The sequence below is a fragment of the Mustela putorius genome, unplaced genomic scaffold (genome assembly GCF_011764305.1).
Source record: "Mustela putorius furo isolate JIRA1106 unplaced genomic scaffold, ASM1176430v1.1 tig00003972_pilon_pilon_pilon, whole genome shotgun sequence".
Classification (NCBI taxonomy): domain Eukaryota; kingdom Metazoa; phylum Chordata; class Mammalia; order Carnivora; family Mustelidae; genus Mustela; species Mustela putorius.
Window position 1 is genome coordinate 25,105,952 of NW_025422115.1, and position 27,836 is coordinate 25,133,787.

Below are 27,836 nucleotides of genomic sequence, written 5' to 3' on the forward strand. Positions count from 1 at the left end.
GCGCGGGGCGCGGAGGGGCCGCCCGCGGGGCGTCGCCGGGGACTCGGCCGCGGCCGTGGGGGGCGCGCGGGGGTGGCGGCGCGGCGGGCCCGGGGGCGGCGCGGGGGCACGGCGGAGCGGGCGAGCCCACGGGGCGGCGCCCCCCGCGCCCCCCGCCCCGCCCCCCAGCCCCCCCCCGCCCCCCGGCGACTGCGGAGAATGAGCGCCCGGGGCCGCCGAGCGCCGCCGGAGCAGAAGCCGCGAGGATCTCGGGCCGATCCCGCGCGCGACCATGTCGGTGGCCTTCGCGTCCGCCCGGCCGCGAGGCAAAGGGGAGGTCACGCAGCAGACCATCCAGAAGGTGGGCCGGGGCGCGCGGGGCCGGGGCGCGCGGGGCGGGCGCGGGGCGCGAACAAAGCCGGGGCGCAGCCGACCGCCGCGACCCCGCCGAGCCCCCCGCCGCCCGCGCCCGCTCGGCGGGGGCGAGACCGGGCCGGGGGTCCGCCCGGCTGGCGGCGGGGAGTCCGGGCGCAGGGGTGGGGGGTGGCGGGGGACGACCCCGCTCCGCCTGCCGCTCGGCCGCGGGGCCCGGGCCTGCGAGGCCCCCGCGGGGGCGTGGGGGGGGCGCCGAGGCGGCGGCCCGGAGCCCCTCCCGGAGCGCGCGGAGCCCGGGGTCGCCCCGCAGGCCGCGCTGCGCCGCCCTCCCGCGCGCGTCCGGCGCGGGCAGCGGACCCCCGGCGGCCCCTCCGCGGACAGAAACTTTCCCGGCCGGCTCTCCAGCGTCCCCGCGTGCGGAGTGGGGGTCGCGGCGGGGCCTCCCCCCGGGGCCTGACGCTCGCGGCCCGGCGCCCTGCATTTTCGCGCTCCTCCTCCGAAGGCGCTTCGCGGACGAAGGCGGCGCGAGCCGTGCCCGTCCAGAGTCCCCTGCGTCGCGGGCGGCCGCCCTGGTTTCTCCTTCGCCCTCGGGCTTCTTGGGGCCGCGTCCGCCCGGGTCCCCGCTAGCAGCCCCCGAGGGGCCCCGTCCTCCAGGCCCCGCCAGGACCGGGGGACCTTGTCGTCCGCCTTCCCGCGGGGCCCGGCTGGCGCGGGTGTGCGGCCGCAGGCGGTGAGCGGGAGGGCGGCCCCGCAGCCGCGACGCGCGGACGGAGAAGCGCGCGGTTTTCTGTTCGCGCGCCCGGCGCGGCCCAGGGTCTTTCCAGGTCTTAGGCTCGCGTAATGCTTGGCGACGGTGACCGTCGGCCCTGTCCGACGAGGAGCCCGAGACCCAGCGGCGCTTCGTGCTTCGCGGGGAGACCGTCGCGGACAGCGCGCTCCCGGGGCAAGACGGCTCCGGCGCCCGCGCTCGGCTGCGCAGAGGCTCAGAGGCGGCTTGGCCCCAAGTCCAAGGGGGTCCCCTGGCAGTTTGGCTTTTTGGAGCCCAGACGTCATGGGCGCGGTGGCCGGGTCCGCAGCTGCCTGTGGCCCGACGGCCCTTCCGTTGTTTGCGCTGTGCCCTCGCCCCGCGAACGCTCCCCCCGGTCTGCAGCAGAAGGGCGCGCGGCGGCCCGGCTCCCAGACGCCGGTCCGAGAGGGAAGCGCGCTGTCCGTCGCTCGGTCGGGCTTGGCCGCTCAGCCGCTGTGCCCCGGCGGGGTGAGCCGGCCCGGACCGGCCTTGCTGGGCTGCCGCCCCTGGATGCAGCCGGGGCTCCGCGGGGCAGGCTGCGGGGCTCGGGGGCGCGCGTCCTCCGCTCACGCGTGGAGGGTTGGCAGAAGCCGGGCTCCTCTGGGGCCAGCGTGGTCCGGCGGACCGGGAAGTAGCTTGACCTTAGGGCACATTTGAGCAGGATTTTGTCGGGTAAACTACGCCTCAGCCTTGAAGGTCCAGTCAGGTGTCCCCTCCCTCACCCTGTCCCGGCAGTAAGGTGGCGAGCGTAGCACCCAGACCTTTGCGAGTCACTGAGTCATCCCTCGTCTGTGTCTAGCCTGGCGCTGTGCTGGGTGCATTCGGGGCTCCGGGCGCACGGGAGCGCGCGCAACCACCCTCCGTCACTGGAGATGTCGGGGAAACCAGAGGTGTGTATTTTCGGGGCCTGCCCTGGTGTCCTCATAAACTTAGTGCTTTAAAACAGCAGAAATGGAGGGTGCCCGGGTGGCTCCGTGGGTTAAAGCCTCTGCCTTCGGCTCAGGTCATGATCTCAGGGTCCTGGGATCGAGCCCCTCGTCGGGCTCTCTGCTCAGCAGGGAGCCTGCCTCCTCCTCTCTCTCTGCCTGCTTGTGATCTCTGTCAAATGAATAAATAAAATCTTTAAAAAAAAACAAAACAAAACAGCGGAAATGTAATTTCTCACAGTCTGGGGACCTGATGTCCAGAATGTAGGTGTTGGCGGGTTGATGACTTTCTGGGCTCTTGGGGGGGGGTCTGCTGTATATTTTTCTCTCTGAGTTCCTGGTGCCACCAGCATATAGACGTGTCACCCCCATCTTTGCCTTGGTCTTCCCGTGGCGTTCGTCTCTGTGTCACATTCCCCTCTTCCCTCGAGGATGCCAGTCACAGGGCTTAGGGCCCACTCTTTGTCCGACTGATCTCACCTGCAAGGATCATTATCTCCAGATAAGGCGGTGTTGGCGGACACTGGGGCCGAACACTGAAACACAATGCCCTGAGGACCACCGTGTAACCCCGGACAGAGGGCATGGGGGGCAGCAGAACTCCAGACTAGGAAAACAAAGGTGCAAGAGTAGGAGGGATCTAGAACATCGAGGGCGTTGCAGGTGGTCTCACACATGGCCTGTGGAGAAGCGTATGAAAGATTGAAGGAATCAAGGGTGGTCGCACTGGTGGCCTGCATGGAGCAGGTCATGGGACCAAACCGGGAACGGCGGGGAGGGCCAGCCGGCGCGGCGGAGCCTGCCCTGTGTGCTGCCGTCGCTTCTCCCGTGGTGACCGACACGGCTGCGCTGCAGTGGGAGGCGTAGGCAGGACCGCCCTTCTCTGCCAACCACAGGGAATGGGACTTCGCCAGGGTCCCTGAAGGGGAGATGGGCAGTGTGTCCCAGCAGACTCCAGGGGTCCCCATCCCTGGCTAGGTGGCCTGAAAGCCGGGATCCGCCCTCACAGCTCCCTCTGTCTGGGGCCGCCGGAATCCCTGCTCGCAGGCACGGGAGGGCTGGGGTCGCGGTCATGTCCACAGGCGGTGGGGCTGGGCGTGGGCACAGCAGAGGGGGCCGTGCGCACCGGCACTTGGCTGCCTGCAGACCCCTCCTCGTTGCGGGGCACACAGCGGTTGCTTAGTGAATGTCAGTGTCATCCGTTTCTGCTAGTGCTGGTTTTCTGAATCCGTTTTCTTGGCTAGAGAGTGGCCAGTGTCCGTCTCTCCGTGCGCCAGGCTGAGCGGTGGGGACGTGGGCTCTGCGGGAGCGGGACGGAGCTGGTAGACGTTTGGGCCCCGGGGCTGTTGCCAGTGCAGGTCCAGCGTGGGAAGGTGAGCCGCGTGAGCAGGTGCCCCGCCCGGGCTCTGAGTCCGGGGCCCCGTTGGCCTCCAGGGGCCCAGAGGGGAGGGGTGGCCACCGAGACTGGGGGCGGTTGCCGTGTGCTCCCTCAGACCTGAAATTTGTGTTAATGAGCGCAGGCTGGTTCGGTAAGGAGACTGCAGTGACCTGTCCCCCGACTGCAGGTGGCCCGTGGAGGCCAAGCCCCGCCTTGGCTGACCGACGGTCTGAGGCCGCTGGGACGGAAAGCCTTCTCCCCGGAGCAGAGCCCGGGTCAAGGGAAGCGCCGAAGCGGTCGTCCCCTCCGCAGGGACAGGAGGCGGAGGTGCGGGCGGGAGCACAGGCCGGGGGTGGGTGGCCCCGTGGGGCGGCCGAGCCCCCCCGCCGCGCGCCCCTCCGGAGACAGGCTGCGCCCCGCCTGCTGCCCGGCCCCGCAGAGCCCCGCAGGCCGAGGAAGCATTTGAGGGAAGTGCGGGGCTCGCGTCCGCGGGCGCGCGTCGCTTTTCCTCGCCGTCGCCGAGTGTGCAGCTTCGAGGCGGACGGCCGGGCAGCAGCCGGGGTTTGCCACAGGACGCTAACGGCTGGTCCCCCTGGGCACCCCCGGGGCTCTGGCCCTCCGCCCCGACCCGTTCCCCTGCCCCGTGTGCTCAGGACTCGGAGGCCGGTGGCGCTGGGCTCCCCAGCCCCACGGGGGCAGGAGTCGGGGGGCCCGGCCCGATGGCCCCGCGTCCTGCAGGACCTGCGAGGGGGTCGGGCCGGTCCTTCCTGCCTGACCCGCGGAGCGCGCCCTGACGGCCGCCTGGCGCCGTGAGCGTGACTAGTCCGAAGGCTCCAGGGAGAAGTTGCCAGATGTCGCTGCACAGAGCCGTCCTGTAACTCAGACCGCAGCTCCGAGGCGGTTCCTGTTCCTGAGCGCGCAGCGGTGCTGGCAGCGGGGCAGCCGCAGGCCCCCGCGTAGAGGGCGAGGACGGAGCCCACGGAGCCGCAGGGGAGCTTCCCGGACTCCGATCTTCTTCACACTTAGCCTTCCTGCGCCTCATTTCCTCGGCTGTAACACGGGTGACGCTGTGAGTTCCTCACAGGCTGTGCTTCTGGCTGAGCCAGGCGACGGGCCCAGGAAGGCGCTGGGCAGCCTCCCTGGACCGGAATTTACCCGTGTCATCTGAGACGGTGTGAGGGGCCTTCCCGGATGGCAGGTCACGGGGGCGAGTCCGGGGTCGTACCGACAAGAACACGGGGCCGCTGCGCCCTGGGCCAGACGCGTGCGAACGGGGCGCCTTTGAGGGAACACGCGCCTCTCCCTTGCGCACGGAAGCGCTCACGAAGGCGAGCGGGCTTGCTGCCGGTGACCGGCATCCGTGCGGCTCGCAGCCCTGAAGACGGGAAGCGACTCGCGCGTGCCCTCAGGAAGACAAAAGCGTGTTTGCTGTCGCGGTCACGTTAAGTGCGTTTTGCCGTGTCCTTAGTTTTTGGAAATGGGCCGCGGGGGTCGGACACAGAGCTGGAGCCACACGGCAGGGCCAGCTCCTCCCGAGAGCGCCTGGCACGTGCGCTTGGGTTTTTTTTTAAACCCGTACCCCGAATTCACATCACGTCGCATCCGTTGCTGGGTCCCACTGGCTTTCCTCAGTGGAGTCTGACGCCGCTTGCTCTTGTGCGCTCCCCGGTGGCTGCGGGTGGAGGGGGGCCCTGGTCCAGGAGCGGCGTGGCTGCCCGGGACCGGAGCTGGCAGAGGCGGCGGAAGTGCCAAGTGCTGATTCACCGCCTGTGGTGCTCACGCGGCTGTCGTCCGCTCGGCCAGGGTCGCTCCCGCTCCCTCCGCAGGCTGCTCCTAGGAGCTTCCCTCGAGTGTCCATCCACCGCGTGTTGTGGGCGGCGAGCACTGTGGCCCTTTTGTGTAGCAGCAGAAGGTGTGAGGCTGAGCGAATCCCTGCCTAACCATCCCTGAGTGGGATTGTTAGGCAACTTAGAAGCTTCGGGCGCCATGAGGTGGTACCTTATTTGCTGATACAGAATCATCTCCAACAAAACGTCAGAGTAGAAAAGGACCATCATAGCCAGAAGGAAGACCCTGCTCCACCTGTACACACGGTGAGGGAGGCATATGTCCACAAAGGAGCAGAGGCTGTCTCAGCCTGATGGCTTTGGGTGGGAAGATCAGAGGGGCAGAGATGGGAGAGAGACACCAAGACAAGGATCTCATCGCCACTCACCAGCCATAACTCACTGTTGACCTCACCACTGGCCCCTCCAGATAGTATTGCAAACCTCCTGGGTCATCTTGCCTCAGAAGGTCCTGCTGAGGATTGGTCATGTCTTATCAGGAAGCCTCCCCTCAGGATCAGGTCATCCCTCCTCAGAAAGTCTTGCTCAGGATCGGTCATACCTCCTCAGGAAGTCTCCCCTGAGGATCAGTTCATTTCTCCTCAGGAAGTCTTGCTCATGATTGGCTATCTCCTCAGGAAGCCTTCTCTTGAGATGGGTTCATCTCTCCTCACAAAGTCTCGCTCAGGACTGGTCATCTTTCTTCAGGAAGACACCCCCCCACACACATCTTAGGATAGGTAATTTCTCCTCAGGAAGTCTTGCTCGGGTTTGGTTATCTCTCCTCAGGAAGCCTTTCCTCAGGATCAGGTCATCCGGCCTCAAAGCCCTGCTCCGGATCACGACTCCTCAGGAAGCCTCCCTTCAGGGTCAGTCATTTCTCTTCAGGAGCCTCCCCTCAGGGTCAGATCATCCCTCCTGAGAAAGTCTTGCACAGGATCAGTCATGTGGCCTCAGGAAGCCTCCCCTCAGGATCAGTCATTTCTCCTTAGGAAGTTTTGCTCAGGATTGGCTATCTTGTCAGGAAGCCTTCTCTTGAGATTGGGTCATCCCTTCTCATAAAGTCTCAACTCAAACCACACCCCCCCACACACACCACACTCACACCCCCACACACATACACCCCCGTCAGGATAGGTAATTTCTCCTCAGAAAGTCTTGGCTCGGGATTGGTTCTCTCTCCTCAGGAAGCCTCCCCTCTGGATTGGGTCATCCCTCCTCAGGAAGTCCTGCTCATGATGCATTGGTCATCTCTCCTCAGAAAGGCTCCCCTCAGGATTGGGTCATTCCTCCTTAGAAAGTCTTGCTCAGGATCAGTCATGTCTCCTCAGGAAGCCTCCCCTTGAGATTGAGTCATCCCTTCTCAGGAAGTGTCACTCAGGATGGACCATCTCTTCAGGAAGACCCCCCCACACACACACAACACACCTCAGGACAGGTAATTTCTCCTTGGGAAGTCTAGCTCAGGATTTGTTACCTTTCCTCAGAAAGTCTTCCCTCAGGATCAGTCATTTCTCCTCAGGAAGGTGCCCCTCGAGATTGGTCATGTTTCCTCAGGAAGCCTCCCCTCGGGATGAGGCCATTGCTCCTCCAGGTTCACCAATTTCTGGCTTGTGTGAAAGAACTCAGTGCCGTAGTTTCGCAGTCCATTCTTTGTTAGGATCTCTCTTTATCCTCAATGTTTTTGGCAAACTGGCCCCCGGGAGAAAGTTCTAGTCTGGAAAGTCACATCCTTTAGTTCTGAAGAAACACTGAACGATTTTTTGAATGAAATTTCTCCATGTGTTTTCTTTCCAGAAGTTTGGGAAGAATAGTTCCTTGCCACTTGGATTGTTTTTCTAATTTTGTCATCTTTTCTGTTTTCTATTTCAGTCTTTTTAATCTGTTTTCTAGGAGTTTTCGTTAGTTTTGTATTCTAGCCTTTTCACTGGTGGGTTTTTCTCTTCTTTTTTTTTTTTAAGATTTTATTTATTTATTTGAGAGACAGAGGTCACCAGTAGGCAGAGAGGAGGCAGAGAGAGGGGAGGAAGCGGGCTCCCCGCGGAGCAGAGAGCCGGACTCGATCCCAGGACCCAGAGACCATGAGACCGTGATCTGCGCCCACCGCAGAGGCTTAACCCACTGAGCCCCCCAGGCGCCGCCACTGGCGGTATTTTGCCCCGGTCCGTACAGAAGCGGCCCCGGGCCCTGTTCTGTGGGGTCCGTGCTGTGCTCGGGGCTCGCACTGGCGGACGCCGTCTCCTTCGCTGCAGGGGACGTTACCGGCCCTCGGCGGTTCTCCGCCTGCGCAGCCCGCAGGTGCACCCCGTGGCCCCCGGCGGCTCCGGGCAGCTTCCCGGGGAGCCCTGGCCCGGCTGGGGGGGGGGCGCTCGGGCGTGGGCATGGTCCGCGGCGTCCGGGGCGTCCCTGGGGCCGCCCTTCCTCGGACGGACTCGCGTGCCTCCTGCGGGGAGCAGGGCCTCGTCGGGGCGCCCAGTGCGGCCGTCTCCTCGCTGGAGCCCGGCTGCTGCCCCGAGTTCCGGAACCTGCGGACGCCGCCGTCTCAGCCGCGCCGTGAGGGCAGCCGCGGCCTGTGCCTTGCTCCCCGGCGGCGCCGGGGTCGGAGCTCGGGGCCTCCAGTGGGCCGCCCTTCACCCGCCTTGGCCTGGCCTTCTGTCCTGCGTGTTTCTGACGTCGTGGCAATCGTGCTCTGTCCCTTGATTTTTCCTCTTCTCGCCCTTCGGGGCGAGCGTGTCCCCGTGCCCCCAGGAAGCGTGGGGACCGTGCCGACGGCTGCCGCTGCCGTGGGCCGCACCCTGGGCACCACGCGTCTGGAGCGTCTGGGGCAGGTTCGTCCCCCGCCTGCGGCGCAGAAGCCAGGGGGGGGGCCAGATTGAGAGCCTTGGCGCCAGTGGTTGGGTCCTTCCGGGCCCTGAGCCCCCCGAGCCCCTCCGCCTCTCCCACCTGGGCAGGCTCCTGGCCTCTGCGGAAGTCACAGAACTGGGGGTGCGCGCCCACAGCCGGGGAGGACAGAGCTCTTAGAGCAAGAGAGACCGAGTCCTGGGTCCCAGAGGCTGGGGGCAGGGGTGGCTCGTATGGGGCCTCCCGGCAGACTTGGCCTTGGAGGGGGGCCCTCTGCCCTCAGCCCCCCACCTCCGTGGTCGGGCTTGGGCCCCCAGCTCCGTAGGACAGGACCCTGAGGTCCGAGGGCAGTGCCCGGGGAGGGGTGTCCTTCTGCCGGTGGCAAGTGGGTGGGCCCCTCCCCGGCTCAGGGGCCCACAGAGCTGTGCCTGCCCGGGAGAACCTGCGCCGTGGTGACCAGGCACCGTTTGTTGGGGGCAAAGGCCTAGATGTTTCCTTTAGCACAGGTGTCTGAATAAAGAGCTTTTCGTGGAAAGCAGCGTTTGCTCTGGGTCCAGCCTTGCCCCTCCTCACCGAGGACAGAAGCCGGGTCCAAGCACCGGTGGTGAATGAGCCGAATCTTCTGTGCGCGACCAGGCGTGCCCCTGCCCCCTGCCCTGGCCGTGCCTAGTGCCCACCAGACCCCGGTCGGCAGGGCAGGCTGCCTGGTCGTACCCCCTCCCCGGCAGTGCAGCCCTCCCGTGCTTCCCCTGCTCCCGTCGGACCTCCCCGTGCTTCTTCCCTCACCACTTCCAGGGTGTCCCTAGGCTGTCCCTAGGTGTCCCTAGGGTGTCCCCCCACGGGTCAGTCCCGAAGAGCTGGTGTTTACTGGGCTTTGTGATGCTCTGCGGGGCTGGGAGGCGCTGCTTGTGTGGCCGCGGTGTGGGGCCCTGCGGGCAGGAAGTTGGGGCTCCTGCGTCCCTCCCGCGCACTCCAGGCCCAACCTAGCCTGGCGGACTGGATGCTCTGCGGTAAGGGTCCTAGAGGGCAGGTCCCGTGGACTGTGGGATTTCCTCTGCCGAGCGCAAGACCCAGAGCCTGCCCCTGGGCTTGCGGAAGGTGGACCCTGGCACGTGGGAGGCTGTGCTTGGCCCGGGCTGTGGGATGTGTTCAGTCCTGCTGGCCGGGCTGGCGTGGCAGAGTTCCAGGCCTCCCTTATGAACACCCGCACGCTGGTGACTGTCGCCGGCGTGCACCTGATGGAGCGCCTCCCTCAGGCGGCCTATCGTCCGAGTCGACCGGGCACCGCAGACGCTTGTGTGGCCGTGCTTACGTGTGCTTCCCCCGCAGATGCTGGATGAGAACCACCATCTGATCCAGTGCATTCTGGACTACCAGAGCAAGGGCAAGACGGCCGAGTGCGCCCAGTAAGTGACCGGCGGGCCACAGCGGTCCCCCTCAGAGAATGGCACTCCAAGGAGGGCAGAGGGTTTGGAGGGAGACGCAAGTGTGGGTGGAGAGGGGCCTGCTGGTGGACACACCAGGGGACCGTGAGCTTCTCCGGGTAGGACCCCAGGTGACCCCCAGGGCTGAATTCGGAGTAGGAGCGCGAGCACCAGCCGTCCGAGCCCCGCACAGGTTCGACATGCGTGAGCCACCGCCACGCTGGGCTCTCCCCGTATCCCCCCGGCCTGTTTGGGGGAGCCTTTTCAGGGGTGCAGAGGTATCGAGTCAGCCCGGTGTCAGGGTCCGATGGAGTAGGCCTTGTTTTCTGGCATTTCTTCCTGGTCTCCCTCAGTCTCTGTCTTGTGCCTCCTGCCCCCCTCCCCACCATTCTCTGAACAGACCTGCTGACACCCCCCTCCTTGGCCACCACTGTGGGGTCTTTTCGCTCTCTCACCTGTCCTGTCCCCGGGCAGTGTCAGAGGTCTGTCCCCCCGGGGGCTTGGCTACGATGGGCCTGCGGGCCCCTCTGCCTCACCGTGTGCCCCTGACCTGCAGGTACCAGCAGATCCTGCACCGGAACCTGGTCTACCTGGCCACGATCGCAGACTCCAACCAGAACATGCAGTCCCTGCTCCCCGCCGTGAGTGCCCGCAGCCGGGGGCCGGGGGCCCGCCCTAGCCCAGCACGCTCAGGCGAAGCTTCAGGCTGCAACCGGGGGGGGGGGGGGGGGGGAGCGGAAGTCTGAGCGCGTCACCTGCAGTGACCAAGTCACAGATAGGCACGGGGGAAGGGGTCGAGTGGCCAGCGAGCAGGCTCTGAAGTGGACTGTTCAGAATTGTGATTTCAGTCTCTTTAGCCAAGTGAGGTGACCCCGAGGCTTCAAACCTAGACATGGTGGGAGGCAGGACCGGGGAAGACAGGAAGTGCTGCGGGATGAGCTGTTGGAAGGGGGGGGGCGGGACCGTGCACAGCTCTGACCTCAGCAAAACCGCAGTCCCCAGTGCGGGGACACTGCAAATGTCCGTGTAAACGGTTTTTTTCTGACTTCTTAAAACCCATGTTCGCAAAATCAAATTACTGCTGTGAAGACAAGGTCCGGTGGTGGCCGCCTCCCGCACTGGGGACAAGAAGGCGCAGCCCTCGGAGGGCCCAGCCCATGCTGGCCGTGATGCACAGGGAGTTCCAGGACAACCCTGTCACCGGGAATGGCTTATCTCTCGATGTCCCCAGGTCCCCTGGAGAGTTACATCATAAGTGCCAGGAAGTGTTTTACTGATAAAATCATTAAACCAACATGATTGGCCTATGAAATTGCGATTCCTCACCCCAGAAGCCACAGCAGCTCATGCGTCTGAAGCTTCAGAGCTACGGTTTGGTCTGGATCCGGGAAGTGAGGGTGCAGGGGTCACTCAGTCCCATTCCCCCTCCACGCCAGTCAGAGTGGGGCATGCAGTAGGCAGGGCACACAGAGAGGAGGAGCAATGGGAATGCCAAGGCTAAGGCACAAGGCGGTCTGTGCAAAGGCTCGGGGGCGTGGGGTGGTGTGGATGAGGGGCACACGGAATCCTGGCCAGCCGAGGGGGTGGAGTGAGGTGAGGGCAGCGCAGTCTGGTGGGCTGACGAGGTGGTTCGCTGTATCCCCCAGGAAAGGGGGCCCACCTTTGAATCTCTGAGTACGTGTTGATTTAAGTTCTGAATGTTCCCACGAGAATGCTTAATGTGTCGTGCCCTTGGCCTGAGGTCATCCACCATCTCCCATCCAGCTGATCCAATGTGAGAGCCACAGGGGGTTGTAGACGTTTGCCAGGTGGCCGTGAAGCACAGGTAGATCTCACAAGCTGCCCGAGCCCTGGAGGGCTTCAGGTGCTTATTTTCTGGGTCAGCCGCGTCCCTGTTACCTCCCTGTCTCCCTCAGCCGCCAACCCAGAACATGAACCTGGGCCCCGGAGCGCTGTCCCAGAGCGGCTCCAGCCAGAGCCTGCACTCCCAGGGCAGCCTCAGCGATGCTGTTGGAACGGGCCTGCCTCCGTCCTCCCTCATGCAGGGCCAGATCGGCAACGGTGAGTAGCCCGGAGCCCTTCGGGGCTGGGGATGGCTCCCGGCAGCACGGAAGCTGCGCAGGCTTCCGGGTGACCGCTGTCTCAGTAGGGTGCCCCGTGCCCTGCAGAGCCTCACGGGGGTCTTCCCTCCTCCTGAGGCCCTGGCTGCCGGTCTGCTGCCGTGCCCGGGCGCCCGAGCATGGGGGGTCACCTGCAGAGGGAATCCAGCACTCCAGATCCTCTACTCTGCTTCGATACTGTCAAATCACAGCCACATCCAACATGTGGGGTTCCACGTGGATCTTTTCAAACAAGAACAGAACGGTTCTCTTGGAGCAGGAACTGTCACTAGCCGTTGGGAGCTGTCCCTGCGAGAGCAAACGAGCGGGTCCTCTCCTCGGTCAGCGCGCCTGCTTGTTTCTTCGCTCAGCACTTGACCGTCGCTTCATTCGGTCGCTGTTGGCCATGGGCTAGTCTCTGTCCCTGCGGTCACGTGAAGGAACTCTGGGTGTCTGGCAGCGAGGCCAGGCTTCCATGGGGTTGAGGCCCTCCCTGTGCTCCTGGCAGGTCCAAACCACGTGTCCATGCAGCAGACAGCCCAAAGCACGCTGCCCACCACCTCCATGAGTATGTCCGGCAGTGGCCATGGCTCGGGGCCCGGCTACAGCCACTCAGGACCCACCTCACAGAGCGTGCCCCTGCAGGGCCAGGGTGCCATCGGCAACTACGTGTCACGGGCCAACATCAACATGCAGTCCAACCCAGGTACTGCCCTGCTCAGCCCTGGGGCACCCCCCCAACCCTGGGACGGTCCCTGGGGCCCTCTGAAATGTGTGCACACTGCACACAGGGTCCTGGGGCCCTTCTGAAGCGGGGGAGACCCCGGGGTCTGAGTTTCCGCTGTTTCCTGTGGCAGCTCTGGGGAGGGCTCTGACGAGGGGCGACACATCCCCTCCTCCTCAGGGGACAGAGTCAGGCTCACTTGGGATGGGGGGCAGTGTAGGCAGGTGCAGGCCACAGACATGAGCACTGGGTACCATCGGGCCCAAATGCAAATGTCCCAGAACGCCAGGCACTAGGGTTCAGAGGCTTAATACGGAAAGGGAAAATGTGTAGTATCTCCTTAGTGTATTTTTACTATCAATTATATACTGAAAGTAAGAGTATTTGGGGTATATGGAGTCAAATAAAACATCTTACTAAAATAGATTTCACCTGCTGGCTGCTGTTGTTGACAGGATTCTCCTCAGTGCTGCCCCAGCAGGTTCTGAGCAGAGGCGGCATCACCGGAGGGCAGGGGGCAGAGACCGCCCTCCAGGGGCCTTCGAGGCCCAGGTCTCCCGGGTGGACACAGGCCTGGCTCCCTGGGAGCAGCCTTGGGGGTGCGGGAGGACAGGACTGGCGATTTTCCAGTGTGTCGGGGCAGCCCGGGAGCTGAGGTCTGGGTCCAGGAGAAGGGCTTCGTTGGGGTCAGGGTGCCTCCCAGGGAGCTTCTCGGGGTTATTCGGGTCTGTCGTGTCGCCCAGTGTCCATGATGCACCAGCAGGCAGCCTCGTCCCACTACAACTCGGCGCAGGGCGGCAGCCAGCACTACCAGGGCCAGTCATCCATCGCCATGATGGGCCAGAGCGGACCGGGCAGCACCATGATGGGCCAGCGGCCCATGGCGCCCTACCGGCCCTCCCAGCAAGGTACTGCCCACACCACGCCTCCTCCCCGAGAACCTGGGGTGGGGGGCTCTGCACGGTCCTTCGCATCGAGCCAGGGGGTGGGGGGTCTGGAGCTGTGTGGGGCTCACGGGGCGTAGAAGGGTGAGAGCCCGTGCCGCTCCTAGAGGCGGACCTGGCTTGCGGCGCTCTAGGGGCTGGAGTCGGGCGGGGTGCTTGTATTTATAAGTCCCAAGTCTCGGGTACCCGGGTCTGCACGTGGGGGAGAATACCCAGGCGGCGGGGCGTGGGGGTCATCTTGTGATGTGCGTGTTCTGAGTTCAAGTCGCCCCACGTGCCGTCCGGCCCAGGGTCGTCCCAGCAGTACCCGGGCCAGGAGGAGTACTACGGCGGCGAGCAGTACGGCCACAGCCAGGCCGCCTCGGAGCCCGTGAGCCAGCCGTACTATCCCGACGGTGAGGCCCGCGCCACGCTGCGCCTTGACACCGGCCGCCTCAGCGGCGCCCAGCGGCTGCTCTCGGGTCACGGCTGTTTGGACGCGCCGCCCGACTTCTGCCAGCAGAGCCCCCACGGGCCCCTTGCCGAGTGTGTTTGGGGATGCGGGGGGCAGGGCTGGTCTCGGGCCGTAGCCACTCACAGGTTCAAGGCCCCTCCTCCCCTTCCCCGACACGCAGTAGGGGTCACGGCGGGGACGAACAGGTGCACGGGACAGGTTCCTAAGAGGGACACAGTGTTCCCGTGAGACGCCTGCGGGAGGGCGGCGCCGCTGAGCCGCGTCTGCTGCTTTCATCCCGTGCGCACCTGCCAGTCGCTCCTCGACAGTCCCAGGCTTGGAGGCGGCTTTCAGAGTGGTCCGAGAGGGCGGGGGGCATTTGGGGAGGAGGACGACACCGGGCAGGGAGCACATAGGAGGTAGGGGGTAGCAGCGCCCCCGCCAGGGAACGGTGACAGAGGCCGCCTGAGGGTGCAGGGTGCACCCCAGCAGGTGCCCCCAGGAGCCCGCGGCCCGGGGGCAGTGCTGGCAGAGCTCCTCGCGAGGCAGGTGCTGACACACCCTCTCTCCTTTATACACCGTGCTCCGCGGGTCCTCACGCCCAGCCCACACGCAGGGTGGCGGTCGGAAGCCCCTTCCTGGGCTTTCTGCAGGGAGAGCGGATGCAGGTCCGCACCGGGTGCTCGTGAGCCAGCAGCGCTGCCCGTTCGGTTCCCGGCTGCCCGGGCCTTCGCTGACGGCACGTGGCCTCTGTCTGCCGCAGGGCATGGCGACTACGCCTACCAGCAGTCGTCCTACACGGAGCAGAGCTACGACCGGTCCTTTGAGGAGTCCACACAGCACTACTACGAGAGCGGTAAGCAGCACACAGCTCGCCGTCAGGCGCGTGGACGCAGCCGGCGGGGGGCTCCGGGGCCGAGTCGCCTGCCGAGGCTGCACATGCAGGTGGCGCGTCCCCGTTCACGTCGCAGGGAGGCGGAGGGGGCTTGACCGGCCGCGTGGGGGTGGCAGGGCCCAGACTCCACCGTCGGGCCCGGCTGAGCCGCTTGGGGCCCGTGAGCTCCGTCGAATCCCCTCCAGAGTTCCAGACTCAGTGGGAAGGTTCAGCCCCCACCCGGCCCCGAGCCAGCCGGGCAGGGCCTTTGGAGCGTGAGGCCTCTTTGGTCCTGCCCGGCCACGTCTTCAGACATCTGCTGGCGTGGTAAAGCCTGCGGCAGCCCCCAGCCCCCACCAGCCTTCCTCAGTGGAGCTGCCCCGGGGGCTTTCTGGTGGAGGTGAGGTGAGGTGAGGTGAGGCAGGCAGTGGTGAGAGAACCGGCTTCGTCAGCAGAAAGCCAGTGACTAGCTCGCGCCCGGCCCCTGCCGGGAATACTCCGCCCGCCCGACATCCGGCCTCCAGCGTGAGGTCCCCACACACAACTGGGAAGAAACCTGCACCTTTGCTTCTCAGCGGGGCCCCCAAACAGCGAAGGTACTTCCCCCGCCCTTGGGAGACCCCAAGAGAGGAAAAAACCTTAAAGTCCCAGGCAGCGGGGCGCAGCGGGCTTGGCCCCGGCTTCCTGGTCCGGGTGTCCAAAGTAGGGACAGGGTGAGGGTTGGCAGCAGGGCCCTGGAGGAAGGAAAAGCAATAAACGTGAAACAGGCAGCTTGGGAATCCAGATGTTTTTGGTGGCTTTTTAAAAGAATTATGCTAAAAATACACGTTACCGCTGGGGGCGTTTCTGAGCGTGCCCGAGTGGCAGGAAGCCCATTCACACCGCGCAGTCACCGCCGTCCGTCTCCCGGACTTGCACCTCTTCCCAGAGTGATCTTCTGGCCCCGTCAGACCCTGGCTCCCCGTTTCCCACCCCAGGTGCCCACCACGCCACCATCTGCACATGATGAGTCTGGGTCCTTAACGTCCGTGGGACCCTGCGGTATTTGCCATGCTGACTGGCCCGGCTCGCTGAGCAGGAGCTCCCCTCGGTTGTGCGTGCCGTAGCAGGTGTCAGGCTGAGTTGTTTTCTGTTGCGGGGCTGCACCAGAGTGCGCGCATCCGCTCAGCTGTCGACAGACACCTCCAGGTTGCCTCTGTCTCCCGGCTGTTGGGAACACTGAACGTGGGTGTGCAAAGCTCTCTTCCGAGTCCTGGCTTCCGTTTTTTATTTTGCATTTACATCCAGAAGAGAATTATGGGTCATAGGGTGATTCTGTGTTTAGTTGTTTAAAGAACTGCCGTACAGTTTTCCACACGCAGATTGGTTTTTTACTTACAATGCTAGGAGGTCATAGGGCATCTGGAGACTACAGGAGAATCACCCAGAAGGCTGTGCTGGGGTCAGTTACGAGTGTTCCCCTGCAGCGGCTTCCCACGTCCACACATTTGGTGCCGCTCAGGGACACGGCTCAGACCCAGCCTTCTTTTCCTGGGGAGTTTGGCTCCGAGACCCCGAGACGGCGCGTGCCCAGCACAGTCACCCAGCGAGCCAGGTCTTCCCCCCCGACCCCAGCAGCAGCCCACGTCGGCCCCTCCTGTTCTAAAAGCTGCTGCAATGACCTGGCTGCCACCCCTGGCTGAATTTGGAACCCGATGGTGGGTATAGAACCAGAGAACTGAAACATCCCAACCGCCTCAAAGTAAAATTATTCATGCGGGACTCGATGTTCCTTATTATTTTTAGGAACTGGTTAAGTGTTGGCCCTTCGTGGTGAACAGGTAACGCTTTCCTTGTGCCTTCTCAGTCACCACAACTGCCCTTGGCCTTGCCTTCTGTTAACGACCACCCTAAGGTCCCACCGGGGACCACCTTGGCCCTTCCCCCATCCACACAGGTGCCCCAAATGCTCTTCCTCTCCAGTCGAACCTCAGCTGCTTTCCACGTCCGCTGCCCCTGGGGAAGACAGGCCTCAGCGAGTGTTCTCTCTGTGTGCCTCCCTCCCCTCACCTTGGGCTGCCCCCAAGATGGGACCCTGGCCCATGGCAGCTTTGCAGGTGCCTGGCTGTGACGGACAGCCGGGGTCACTGGCGTGAGTACAGGAGGTTCAAGGGACCACAGGCTGATCAGGTAGATTGGGTGCGCTCGGGTGTCCACGCTTCTGGGTCCCAGCCTGCCGGGAGGAGGTGAGCCGCCCGGAGCATCTCCCTGCAAACACACCCCTGCCAGCCCTGCCCTCTGTCCCCGGATGCCCGTGCGCCGCCTTCCCCGCCCGCAGGGGGCCTCGGCTTACCACTGCTTTATTCAGGTGAGGGTCCGAGGCAGAAATGACTTCCCCAAAGACAAGCCTCGGACGTGCACTCAGCCTTTTGAACTTGGAAGTGCACATTTTTATTCCTTTGTTTCTGGGTTCCGTGTTCTTGCCTTCCGTAACTGACGGAAAATTTGCGGGAACACTTAGCTCTTCGGAGGCAAGCATGGCAGATGGCACGGCTTCCTCCTGAATCTGGAAGCTTTTTGTTCCATCTCGTTAATGGGACCTGTGGCTGGGACTCCACGTACTCGTCGAACGAGGTCAGGTCTCCCCACGGTGGGCAGCATTGCCAGGCCTTGTCGCGAGGCGGCTGGTGTCGTGCTTTGAGAAGACCGTTGTGCCCAAGTGGCCTGTGACCCCGTGGAGGGTGGAGGGTTTCGAGTGGAAGCAATGAGGGGGTGGACCAAAGCCCCAGTAAAAATGTTTCCTGTAAAGCCGCTGGTCCCACCACGGGATGAGGGGGTTTGTGGAGCACAGGGGGCTGGTGCTGGGGTCTTCACAGGAGGCGGCATCTGACAGGGACCTTGTGAGGTCCCACAGAAGGAGAGGCCGCTGGCCTGCAGGGGCCGGCGCCGGGAAGGGGCCAGGTTGCCGTAGGCCAGGCCGGGCGGAGTAAGAGGTCAAGGGGCCGACTGAGCCAGGCAGACACCGCTCGCCAAGAGGGGTCCTGCCAAGCAACCCACGGCAGCTTGGGCATCCTGCTGTACTTCCTGGCTGCGAGGTTTGCCACAGCAAAGCCTGGAAGGAGCCCGTGTCACCTGTGCCGTGCCCCAGACACCGAGTCTGTTAAAAGACACGGAACTCCCTGTGGGCTGCCGTGGCAGATTCTTCTGGGCTGGGCCATGTGCTCAGGCCAGGTGTCGAGGAGGAGGGTGTCAGGGGAGCCACTTCCTGTGTGAGACCGTGGCTGTGGGTGGGGGACGGGGCTGGGGAGCCGGCAGGGCTGGAGGTGGCCTTTGTCCCTGAAACTCTTGAAGGGGGGCCACATTCGCTTTTACGTTTCTGTCACATGAACGTATCCGCCTGTGCAGAAGCTAAATTTAGAAACGATAAACGTTACCGGTTGTCACTGGAAATGACAAAGTGGCCTGACCTTTTGGCCATCCAGACTCATCCACACCCCGAGCCCCGTGGTCACAGCGCTGTCCTCGGGGTCCCCAGGGTCTTGCCCCAGAGACCGGCGTGCCCCCTGTCAGTAAACGTCCAGACCAGTGGGGACGGCGGCTGCTTCGGGATAGCCCGTGGTGTCCCCAAGGCACAGCCTTGTTTCTAGAAGTAGTTTTATCAAACGCATCAGTGGGTCACTGGGCTGTAGCTCCCGGTGGCGGCTGAGTCTGGTGGCTCCTTTGTGCTCACGCTCCTCAAGCGGGCCCCTGGCCATGGGGCTCGGCTCCGCGGAAGCGAAGATCTTCCATGGTGCGTGGGAGCGGAGCCGAGGTTCTCCGTGGCACCCGCTCCCATCTGTTGTGTACCTGCTGTGTGCCAGGCCGTCGGCTAGGTGCACGTGACTGAGCTCCTGAATCGGTTACCGTGAAAAGAGCGGAAGGGTGTGTAAAGCTGAGAGTACGCAGAGTGACCGACCATCGGAGGCCCCGGAGAACTGCTCTGCAACTCGGCCGTGCAGGTCCGCTGGCTGCGCACCACACCCGGGGGCCGCAGCGCCCCGCCGGGACCGCACCGGCTGGAAGGAAGGAGTCCCTCAGAGCTCGGGGCCTCCCAAGGCAGGGAGCAACTGTGGAGACGCAGTTCCATCTCGTTTATGGGACCTGTGGCTGGGACTCCACGTACCCTGCAGGGTCAGCAGGAAGGGCGCGCCCTGGAATCAGAGCATCTGCTGTTCCTCGTGGCTGCAGTTCGAGTCCCCATGGGGTGTGCAAACCTCTACGGCGACGGCTCTCAGGAAGGCTGCTGCTTAAAGACGACGTCTCCAGGATCTGGTTTGTGTGTTTGTTTAAAGCGATCCCAGGACCCTGAGATCATGACCTGAGCCAAAGGCAGAGGCTTAACCCACTGAGCCACCCAGGCGCCCCAGGACATGTTTTGATTTAAAAGAAAAAAATAGCCAACTATAGTAGTTCTCTTCCCCGACGCAGGTCAGAGGGGTCAGATGCTCCCTCCCGCTCGTCCCCCGCCCCCGTTGCTCGGGTCACATCATTCCATCAACACCGGAGGGTGAGCCCAGGACCAGAAGGCGTTTCCAGAGCCAGAGGCCACATTTGCACAACTTTGGTCACTGCACATAGTGAAGGCTGTCTTGTGGCGTCCGTGGTTCCTGACACTCCCTGGCTGTGCCCTGTTCATCACTGACACCTGACCGCGGGTGTGTGCGTGCAGAGGGGAGCGCACGGTGTGTGCGGGCGTGGCCCTGCCCTCGGCTTCTGGGGTCCACGGGGTCTGCAATGGATCCCCCCCAGAGAAGGGGGCTGCTGTGTCCTTTCTGGGCCGGCCAGTCATCTGCTGTGGGGTGTTGCAGTCAAGTGACGGCCCCTTGTCCCCTCCCCGCCCCTCCTTCTAGAGAAGTGGGTTTGCATGAATTGGGGACAGGACTTATTACAAATTGAAGACAGAGTAAAGGCTATTCCAAAGAAAACGACACTAGACTTTAATTGGTCTTTTCGCGAAGGTGTTTTGAAAACCGTGAGTGGGATGTCACTGCCACGGTGCTCTGGAACGGCAGCCCCTGCGACCTGCGTCCAGATGTTTGCAGGCAGGTTTACCGGTCGTTCGTGCTGCCCGCTCAGGAACGGCTTTCCTCAGCCGCGCTTCCTGCCGTGGGCTTTCTTCCAGATGGGGCTTTGGGCACAGATGCTGACTGGCTGGATTTTTAAAAATAAGGTGTTGTGGGGACACCGGACTGGTTCAGTCACTGGAACATGTGGCTCTTGATCTTGGGTCCATGACTTCGAGCCCCATGTTGGGTGTAGAGGTTACTTAAACTTTCAGAACCTGTAGAGGAAAATATCTGCCTCACGTGAACTTACAGTAAGCGGTCTCCAAGGAGTGTCCTGGTAGCCACTGCTCACCTCAGCATGTCCATCAGCCATGGACTGGAACGTCCCTGTGTTCCCCTTCTGGAGTTCCTGGGCCCTCCCGGACTGCCGGCTCCCGGGTCTGAGTGCCGGCTTCTGCGCCGCCGGGCGCTGCGCCTCAGTCCCCATCTGTACAGTGGGCGCGCGCTTGTGCTTATCTCATGGTGCTAAGGGAAGCGTGCGGGGTACCTGTCACCTGCTTGGGATGCACGGTGGCCTGCAGTCACGTTCTGTATTTTCCTTACTGGTGAGACGGTATTTCTCACTGGCTGACCTGCCGGCCTCTCCAACAAATAACCCTGCAGGAGTCAACACCACGAGGTGTGCGTGGAGAACACCCTGGGGGTCACTGCGCTCTACGCATCTCAGTCCAGGACCGTCGGGGTGTGTCTGTTTCCGCTCCCACACCGCACTGTGCCTTTTAGCTCTGTCCTCAGGGGCCCGTTTTTAGCTGTCTACAGGTTCTGTTACTGGGATCTTTACGCAAGCAAAACCGTGGTTGATCAGAGGCTGAAACGTGCTTCCTCCCGAGTTGCTGCGGCAGGCCTGCTGCCCGGCTGTCCTGGCGCTGAGGGCTGTGTGGCGAGGTGCTGCAGACGGGGCCGCTGAGCTCAGCAGAAATCACTCTCTTAGTTCTGGAAGCCCAAGGGCCGAGATCCAAGTGCAGCAGGGTTAGTCCCTCTGGGGGCTCAACTGGAGGGTCCGCCCCAGACCCTCTCCCAGCTTCCGACAGGCTCCAGCAGTCCTGGTGTCCTTGGCTTACTTCGTTCTCCGCTTTGGCTGTCTTGGGGCTTTGTCTCCGGGTCCCTGTCCGGGTGCCCTCTTGCAATAAGCAGCCCATTCTAGTCAATGCAGCAGGCCCTGACCTGTTCGCATCTGCGGAGAGCCTTTGCTAAAGCATGTGCACAGGTACGTGACGTGGGCTTCAGCGTACTTTTCTGGGGGGGACACAGTTCAACCCAAAACACTTGTATTAGCTTTAAATTGTGTTAACGGTGTCACTTCGGCTGTACCTCCACATTCGAATCATTGTGAAAAGAAGATCTTGAAGCAGTTGAGCTGGTCCGGGGCTTTTCCAAGGGCTCCGCGTCGTGAGTGGCGGGAGGAATGCCTCCGCGCCCAGAAACGCACTGTGTGTCTCCTTCCCCCCGCAGGAAACTCGCAGTACGGCCAGCAGCCGGCGGGGTACCAGCAGGGCGCAGCCCAGCCGCAGGCAGGGTACCAGCAGCAGTACTCCAACCAGCAGACCTACCCCGGGCAGCAGCAAGGCTACGGTAAGAGGGGGCGCCTCCCTGTGCAGGCCCCCACACACGGCCGCGCTGCCGCTGGCGCAGTGGACGCTTAGTCTGCTTCCTTCAGAAGAGTTTTGGATTTCCTGCAAAGCTGTGCAGCTAGTGCAGAGAGGTGCCCTGCTGTCCGCCTCGCCCGACCGCGGTGCCCCCGTCACAGCTCAGCAGCTCCCGCCGGCACGCTGCCAGGGACTGAGCGCACAGTTCATTCAGCTCTCACTCGTGTGCCTGACTGTCCTCCTCTGTCCCGGGACCCATCGGGGATCCCCCTTGGCACTGAGTCTCACGTCTCCTTAGGCTCCCCTGGGCTGGGACCGGACCTGGGAAATCCTTGTCTTTCTGGACCTTGGCGGTCGTCAGCAAGACGGGGCAGGTGTTTTGTAGGACATCCTCGGGTTGGGCTTGTCTGAGGTTTTCCTCAGGATGAGACTGGGCCGTGGGCTTTGGAAAGACCTCACGGGGGGCCAGTTCTTCTCATCCCATGTCAGCATGACTGGCCTCCGACGCCGACCCCGGTCCCTGGTCCCCCGCCATCAAGTTGTCCCTTCGTCCTCTACCTTCCCTGATCTTTGGAACCAAGCCACTGACCCCAACCCGCACTCTGGAAGGAAGAATTGGAATTTCTCTGTAAGGCAGAGTAATTAATGAATGATGAGTTATTAAGCATTTATCAATATGTATTCTTTGCATTCAGTTTACACAGCGGCTTAGATCCTAGATTTCTCTGTTTGATTCAGATCGTTCAGCTTCGCCTTTAGGGACCCGGGGCCCTGCAGGCCCTTTGACGTGCTCCCATCCTTTTGTTTTTGAGCTGAGCATCTCCTTGTTCTCTGGGACCACGGCACTCTCGGTGCTCTAGCCCTAGAAGCAACATGTCTCACAGGTGCTCTGGGTCCTCCGATGGGAGAACAGCGTTAGGGATCAGGGGCCGTGGTCAGGTGGGCATTTTCTGAGCCACACGGTCACCTGAGACAGCCCATGTATGGGTTAGTGTGGCGGCAGCTTCTAGAAGCACACACCCGCTCGCTGGCTTTTATTCACCCTGTGAGGCTTCCCTAAAGTGCCCGAGGGCCAGCGGGCCTTCATGGGCTCTGCTGTGGAGCCTGCCAAAAAATATTGTTCTCCGGGCCCATGGGACGGAGAAGTGGACAGAGGGAGCTTCTCGGGCTACAGTAGTAACAAGGGAAGAACCCCGTCCACTGGAGATCAGTGGAGTGCAGGCTCTGTCTCACTGAGGGCCGTCCTGCCCGGACAGTTGCCTGCACATCTGCCCGGTCCTCTGTGGGCCTCGTCCTCCCCAGGCAGATCCACCTGAAACAGTTGCTCCGGCCCCCAGCCTTTGGGTCGGTCTGCCGAGAGCCCCAACTGCAAGAGGCTCTCCCCGTGCTAACCCGCCCCCAAGATGCACACGGGCTGGGATCCCCGGAACCCGGGGTGCTGGGGGCGGGCAGGAGGGGGAGGGGAGTTGTACTTCTAGCTGCTGCCGTCACCGGACAGCTGCCTACTGTTGCCACCACGTGATGACCGGGCATGTGGTTAACATTCAGAATACGTGCCGGAAGCCGTTGTTATGACCTGAAGAGTAGGTGATTAGTTCGTCAAAAGAGGGAGTTCCGGGAGCGCTCCTAGAACACGCCCGCGTCTCCCCCTGAAGTGTCCGGGCGAGACGTGAACAGGAGCCTCCCTGCTCCGGCCTGCGCAGAGCTGGGCCCCGTTCCTTCCGGAGCCGCGGGCCCTGCTGCAGGAGCTCATGCGGGCGGTGGGGCTCTGCCTCCACACCTCGGGACCACCCTGGAGGCTCTGGAAAAATAAGGTGGCAGGCAAGGCCCCCTGCGTGAGGTGTCTTCCTGGGCTCACCGGTGCCGGCCGCGCGTTGCGGGGAAGGGGAGCCGCAGTTTCAGGTTCTTGTCCAACCTGTTGCAACCATGACTCATTAAATAGCATCTTTTGAGCAATTACTTGGCCTTTATTAGTTCTTTCCAAAGGCTTCACCTGAGTTTCCCCGGGAATGCCCACGAGCAGCAGCTGCGGTGGTACTTAACGGGCGGGTTTGCAGCGACCACCAGGGTGGACTCGCCACTGCCAGGAAGCCCGTGAGCCCAGCCGGGCCGCAGGGGGCCCGCCAGCAGCCTTGCTCCCACGCTCAGTGCCCTCATGCTGGGGGGACTGTGGGTTGAGGAGGAGCGGGCTGGGGCTTCAGGTGCCCCCGCGGGTCAGGGCGCGTGCCGCCTCGTTCTCACGGTGCCGGTATGCACCCTCAGGGCCGGCCCAGGGAGCTGCCTCGCAGTACTCCGGCTACCAGCAAGGACAAGGCCAGCAGTACGGAAGCTACAGGGCATCCCAGACGGGCCCGTCCGCCCAGCAGCAGCGGCCTTACGGCTATGAGCAGGCAAGACCCGGCGCGTCCGTGGAGACATGACGAAGGTTTCACTCACGATCGCGCGGAATAACGCGTGAAGCGAATTGGCTGCCCAGCTCCCGTCTAGAATTCTCTGGGCCCACGAGGGTCTGAGAAATCGCCTTTGCACGTACACACACCTGGGTCAGACGTGGCTGGCTGAGTGGCTCTGGCCTCAGAGCCCCAGCCCAAGTTCGCATCCAGCCCTGCTGCTGGCCCCTGGCACCGTGGCGGGGGGCGGGCGGTGCTTACTGGGGGAAGCTGGTGAGGAGCCTCACTGACCTGGTTTCAGTCCTTAGCCACAGGCTTGGACGGTGGCTTTCAGAGAGCCAGCGACTGCCTTGCCCCAAGCTCTAGGCAGAGAGCTGTTGGCTTGCTTGGTTTTCATTCCTCCTTCCGGCCCTAATCCCAGGTTTGCGGGGGGCGGGGGGGGGGGTCCTCGCTGCCACTTTGACTCATGACTCGGGAAGTGTAACATGTGTTTTGGTCTCTTGCAGGGCCAGTATGGGAATTACCAGCAGTAAGGAACGAGCACTCTTGTTAGAGCCTTGCGGTGGCATGTCCCTCCGGGGATGGTCGGGCCAGTGGCAGTTCTGATGAGCCATGACCCCTCGGTCGCCCTTCCGCCCCACGCAGCGTCTGCATGTGACGCGTGCACATTTCATGCTGGGTGTGATGCCGAGCGTGCACCGCGGGCGAGAGACAGCGCTTCGGTGGTGTGACATATCTGGTGCTGTGTATAGTATTGTATGTCCGTACAATGGAGAGGTTGTCTCCTTTTTGTCTCCCCTCCTTGATGTTTCTAGCTAGCGTTAGGGATCCTTTTGTCATCAGCGTTCCGTGCCCAGGAATGGGGCACAGCGACAGGATGCCACAGTCCACGTGTTCACATAAGCGGGCCTCGGGTCTGACCCCTCACACACTTGTCGTAATGTGGGTTGTAAACTTGTCTCTCACCGGCTACACCACAGCTGGACACACGCCACAGCCCCTGGATGGCCACCTCTTCCCGTGCCTCGATGCAGGGGGCATCTTCTATGTTTTGGGTCAGTTTCTGTTACTCACTGAAAAGGATAAATACGCTTTGTTTGGCTGTGAACAATCTTTCCCAGAGCTTCTGTGCTCACACGCTACCTGTGTCTCTTGCCAATTGTGTTTATCCAAAATGTCCTGTTTTTGTACTAAAAAGTGAAGAGGGATCAATGAGTATATTCCAAATAAACATACAATTAGCCTAACCCAGGGAAGGAACGAGGGTCGTTTCTGAAGGAAAGACAGGGCAGTTCTCTGAAATGACCGGCATTGGCCCTTGTTTCTCTGATGGTCGTTTCTAGGATTTGAATATTTGATATGCCCAACTCTAAACTGGTAAAATATTTATACCAAACTTCCCAAACAGTTGGCAAGTTGTTTGTTTTATATTATTTCTTTTAGGACCTACTTGTGCAGATCTCCAAGCAAGCGTCCCTTTTTCTTTTATAGATATCTGAAATTCAGATCTTATTTTTAAAAAGAACCCCACAAATTTTATTGTGTTCTTCCTAACGAAAAGGAAGGGTTTTATATGGGGAAATTTGAGTAAATTTTACATTCCTAGGACATTAAATCCCACTTAAATTCTATACAAATGGTAAAAGACAGCTCACTTGCGCCAGCATAGTCAAAGGAAAAACCCAGTAATTCACTGATTAGTAATATAGACATTCTGGCAGCTTTTACCTGGACCATAATACCCACGTGCATACTTTAAAAACATCTTTGGATAAATGCTGACATACTGCTAAGAACAACCGAGAAAATTTAAAGAAAAAACAAAAACAATTCTTGGCATATCAGGTCTACTGAAGATGATTTTTTGAATTGGTAAGTTTCAGAAATGTTTTAAAAGTGTAAAGTAATTATTTATCCAGAGCTGTTGAATGGTTTACAGTTTACAAGGTATTTTATGTTGTTTCTCTTTTGTTTTGTTGCTTGAATGAATCCTGACAGTCAACACTGGGAAATATGGAGGCAATTACTGCTCCCATTTTACAGATGCAGAACCGAGGTACAGATTAAAGACTGCCCAGATGAGTACCGCTCCTATTCTGGGCTTTCCCCTCTTCTGTGGGGATAGAACCACACATGCTGGGCTGGGAGTGTTCATCTGAGAGGCCTATGGGTTCTAAAAACTCTTGACACTGGTAAGGGCTGAAAAATATGTATTTATGTTAAATCAGTGAACTGAGAGTTCTTCATTGCTAAATGACACAGACATTAGCAGTTTCGTTTAGGGAGGTGTCTCCCTCGCTTTCGTTCTGATCTTTCTTGGCAGTTTTCATAGAACTGATCTGCAAACTCAGTCGGGGACTGAAAATGTCCAACATTCTAGATGACTGGGAGCGTCGTTTTAGTTTCATTCCTTGCCAATCTGCGACTATGCCTTTTGTGTGTGTGTGTGGTGTTTTAAGTGCGGTATTGATACTTCTTGAAAGGAAAGGACACTTGAACTTATCCCAGAACTTCGATCTGAAATGTCTTACATTAAGAATTTCTTGAATGTTGTGTATATATTTTAAAAAGCACTTTGTGAAATAGTTTGTACATTTATTTCCTAATTTATACATGATTTTTGGTATTAATATATTTAATGATCAATAACAGAAGGTTTATTTAATGTGTTGCCCACTTGTATGTAACATTGTGGCGAGTGGCGCCCGCCGATCTTCTCATTAAACGCACTGTCTTCTCCTCCGTGACGTGTCTGCGAAGGCTCGGCGTCCCCAGACGTGCACAGGAGATTGCGTGTGGCGCTCCGCCCCGCGATGCCCCTGGCCCCCAGCAGGTCGCGGACGGGACCCTCGGTGTCCCCAAGGGCCGACTCGCAGCGGCCGCAGAGCCCTGCCCGGCCGCCGCCGACTGGGACCCCCAGGGCTCGCGACCCCGGCCCGGGTCGCCTGAGCCGCAGCGCCGTCGGTGGGGCTCGCCCTTCACGCCCGCTCACGGGGCAGGGCAGGTCCGTCCTCCTTGTGAGCGCGGCACGTTCGCGGTCAGCTGGGCGCCCGTCACCTGCCTGTGACCGGTGTAAGGGATGAATAAACGGGTCCTTCAGAGCCGCCCTAAGGAGGGAGTTTCCGTGCTTCGGGTTCAGCCCAACATTGCGGCCCCTGAGCGGGAGGGCAGCGGGCTGGCGTCCGAGGGGCCGTCGTGGGGCGAGTGTCTGAAGGCGCGTGTGTGTCCGGCCGACTGGGTTAGGTGTCGGTGTCCCACAGCGCTGTCTGAGGGCCGAGGCCTGTGTGTCCCACGGCAGCAGGAGCCGACGGGCAGCCGGTGTCCGTCGCGGGGACAGCCGGGGTCTGACCGGGGAGCCGGCTGTGTGACAGCAGTGGCTGTCTTGGCGGGGAGGCGAGGGTCTCTGACGGACAGCGGAGGTCTGCTGGGGGAGGCGGGAGTCGGTCCGATGGGCGCAGCAGCCGTGTGACGCGCTGCGTCCGACGGGGACAGCCGGGCCCGATGGAGGCGGGTGTGTGTCGGCGGGGACAGCCGCGTCTGACCCGGGAGGCGGGTGTGCGTCCGAGGACAGCGGCGGCTGACGGGGAGGGCGGGTGTGTCATGCGGGGAGCCGGCGTCAGTCTGAGGAGGCCGGCGTCTGTCTGAGGGGACCGGCGTCAGTCTGAGGGGCCGGCGTCAGTCTGAGGAGGCCGGCGTCAGTCTGAGGGCCCGGCGTCAGTCTGAGGAGGCCGGCGTCAGTCTGAGGGGCCGGCGTCAGTCTGAGGAGGCCGGCGTCAGTCTGAGGGGCCGGCGTCTGTCTGAGGGGACCGGCGTCAGTCTGAGGGGGCCGGCGTCTGTCTGAGGGGGCCGGCGTCTGTCTGAGGGGGAGGCCGGGGTCAGTCTGAGGGGCCGGCGTCTGTCTGAGGGGGCCGGCGTCTGTCTGAGGGGGCCGGCGACTGTCTGAGGGGGCCGGCGTCTGTCTGAGGGGACCGGCGTCAGTCTGAGGGGCCGGCGACTGTCTGAGGGGGAGGCCGGCGACTGTCTGAGGGGGCCGGCGACTGTCTGAGGGGACCGGCGACTGTCTGAGGGGACCGGCGTCAGTCTGAGGGGGCCGGCGTCAGTCTGAGGGGGCCGGCGTCTATCTGAGGGGGCCGGCGACTGTCTGAGGGGGCCGGCGTCAGTCTGAG

General features: G+C 62.0%; 1 protein-coding gene across 8 annotated transcripts; it reads left to right on the top strand.

Annotated features, from left to right (window-relative positions):
- Positions 1 to 163: 163 nt before the first annotated feature.
- SS18L1 (SS18L1 subunit of BAF chromatin remodeling complex) lies at positions 164 to 26,412 on the top strand. Of its 8 annotated transcripts, none has more exons than XR_006603945.1 (11): positions 165 to 340; positions 9,442 to 9,518; positions 10,093 to 10,177; positions 11,453 to 11,597; positions 12,144 to 12,341; positions 13,103 to 13,267; positions 13,594 to 13,698; positions 14,500 to 14,592; positions 15,997 to 16,307; positions 16,396 to 16,430; positions 16,573 to 19,556. XR_006603945.1 is itself a non-coding variant. In XM_045070831.1 (11 exons), exons 1-11 carry the CDS (start codon positions 272 to 274, stop codon positions 24,201 to 24,203), a joined length of 1,212 nt encoding a protein of 403 aa, XP_044926766.1. In that variant the 5' UTR covers positions 167 to 271; the 3' UTR covers positions 24,204 to 26,412. The 8 variants fall into 8 exon arrangements, 5 of the variants coding, with proteins under 5 accessions (XP_044926767.1, XP_044926764.1, XP_044926763.1 ...); XM_045070831.1 differs by lacking the exons at positions 15,997 to 16,307; positions 16,396 to 16,430; positions 16,573 to 19,556 and adding exons at positions 21,147 to 21,266; positions 23,543 to 23,670; positions 24,177 to 26,412 and having other exon boundaries at positions 167 to 340; XR_006603943.1 differs by having other exon boundaries at positions 15,997 to 18,900; positions 19,057 to 19,556.
- The last annotated feature ends 1,424 nt before the right edge of the window (positions 26,413 to 27,836 follow it).

Bases quoted from the DNA above. Each gene is read 5' to 3' on its own strand.
- SS18L1 (XM_045070828.1), top strand. From the start codon at position 272: ATGTCGGTGGCCTTCGCGTCCGCCCGGCCGCGAGGCAAAGGGGAGGTC. The intron at 341-9,441 runs GTGGGCCGGGGC...CTTCCCCCGCAG, and splicing joins CGCAGCAGACCATCCAGAAG to ATGCTGGATGAGAACCACCA. The intron at 13,268-13,593 runs GTACTGCCCACA...CGTCCGGCCCAG, and splicing joins CTACCGGCCCTCCCAGCAAG to GGTCGTCCCAGCAGTACCCG.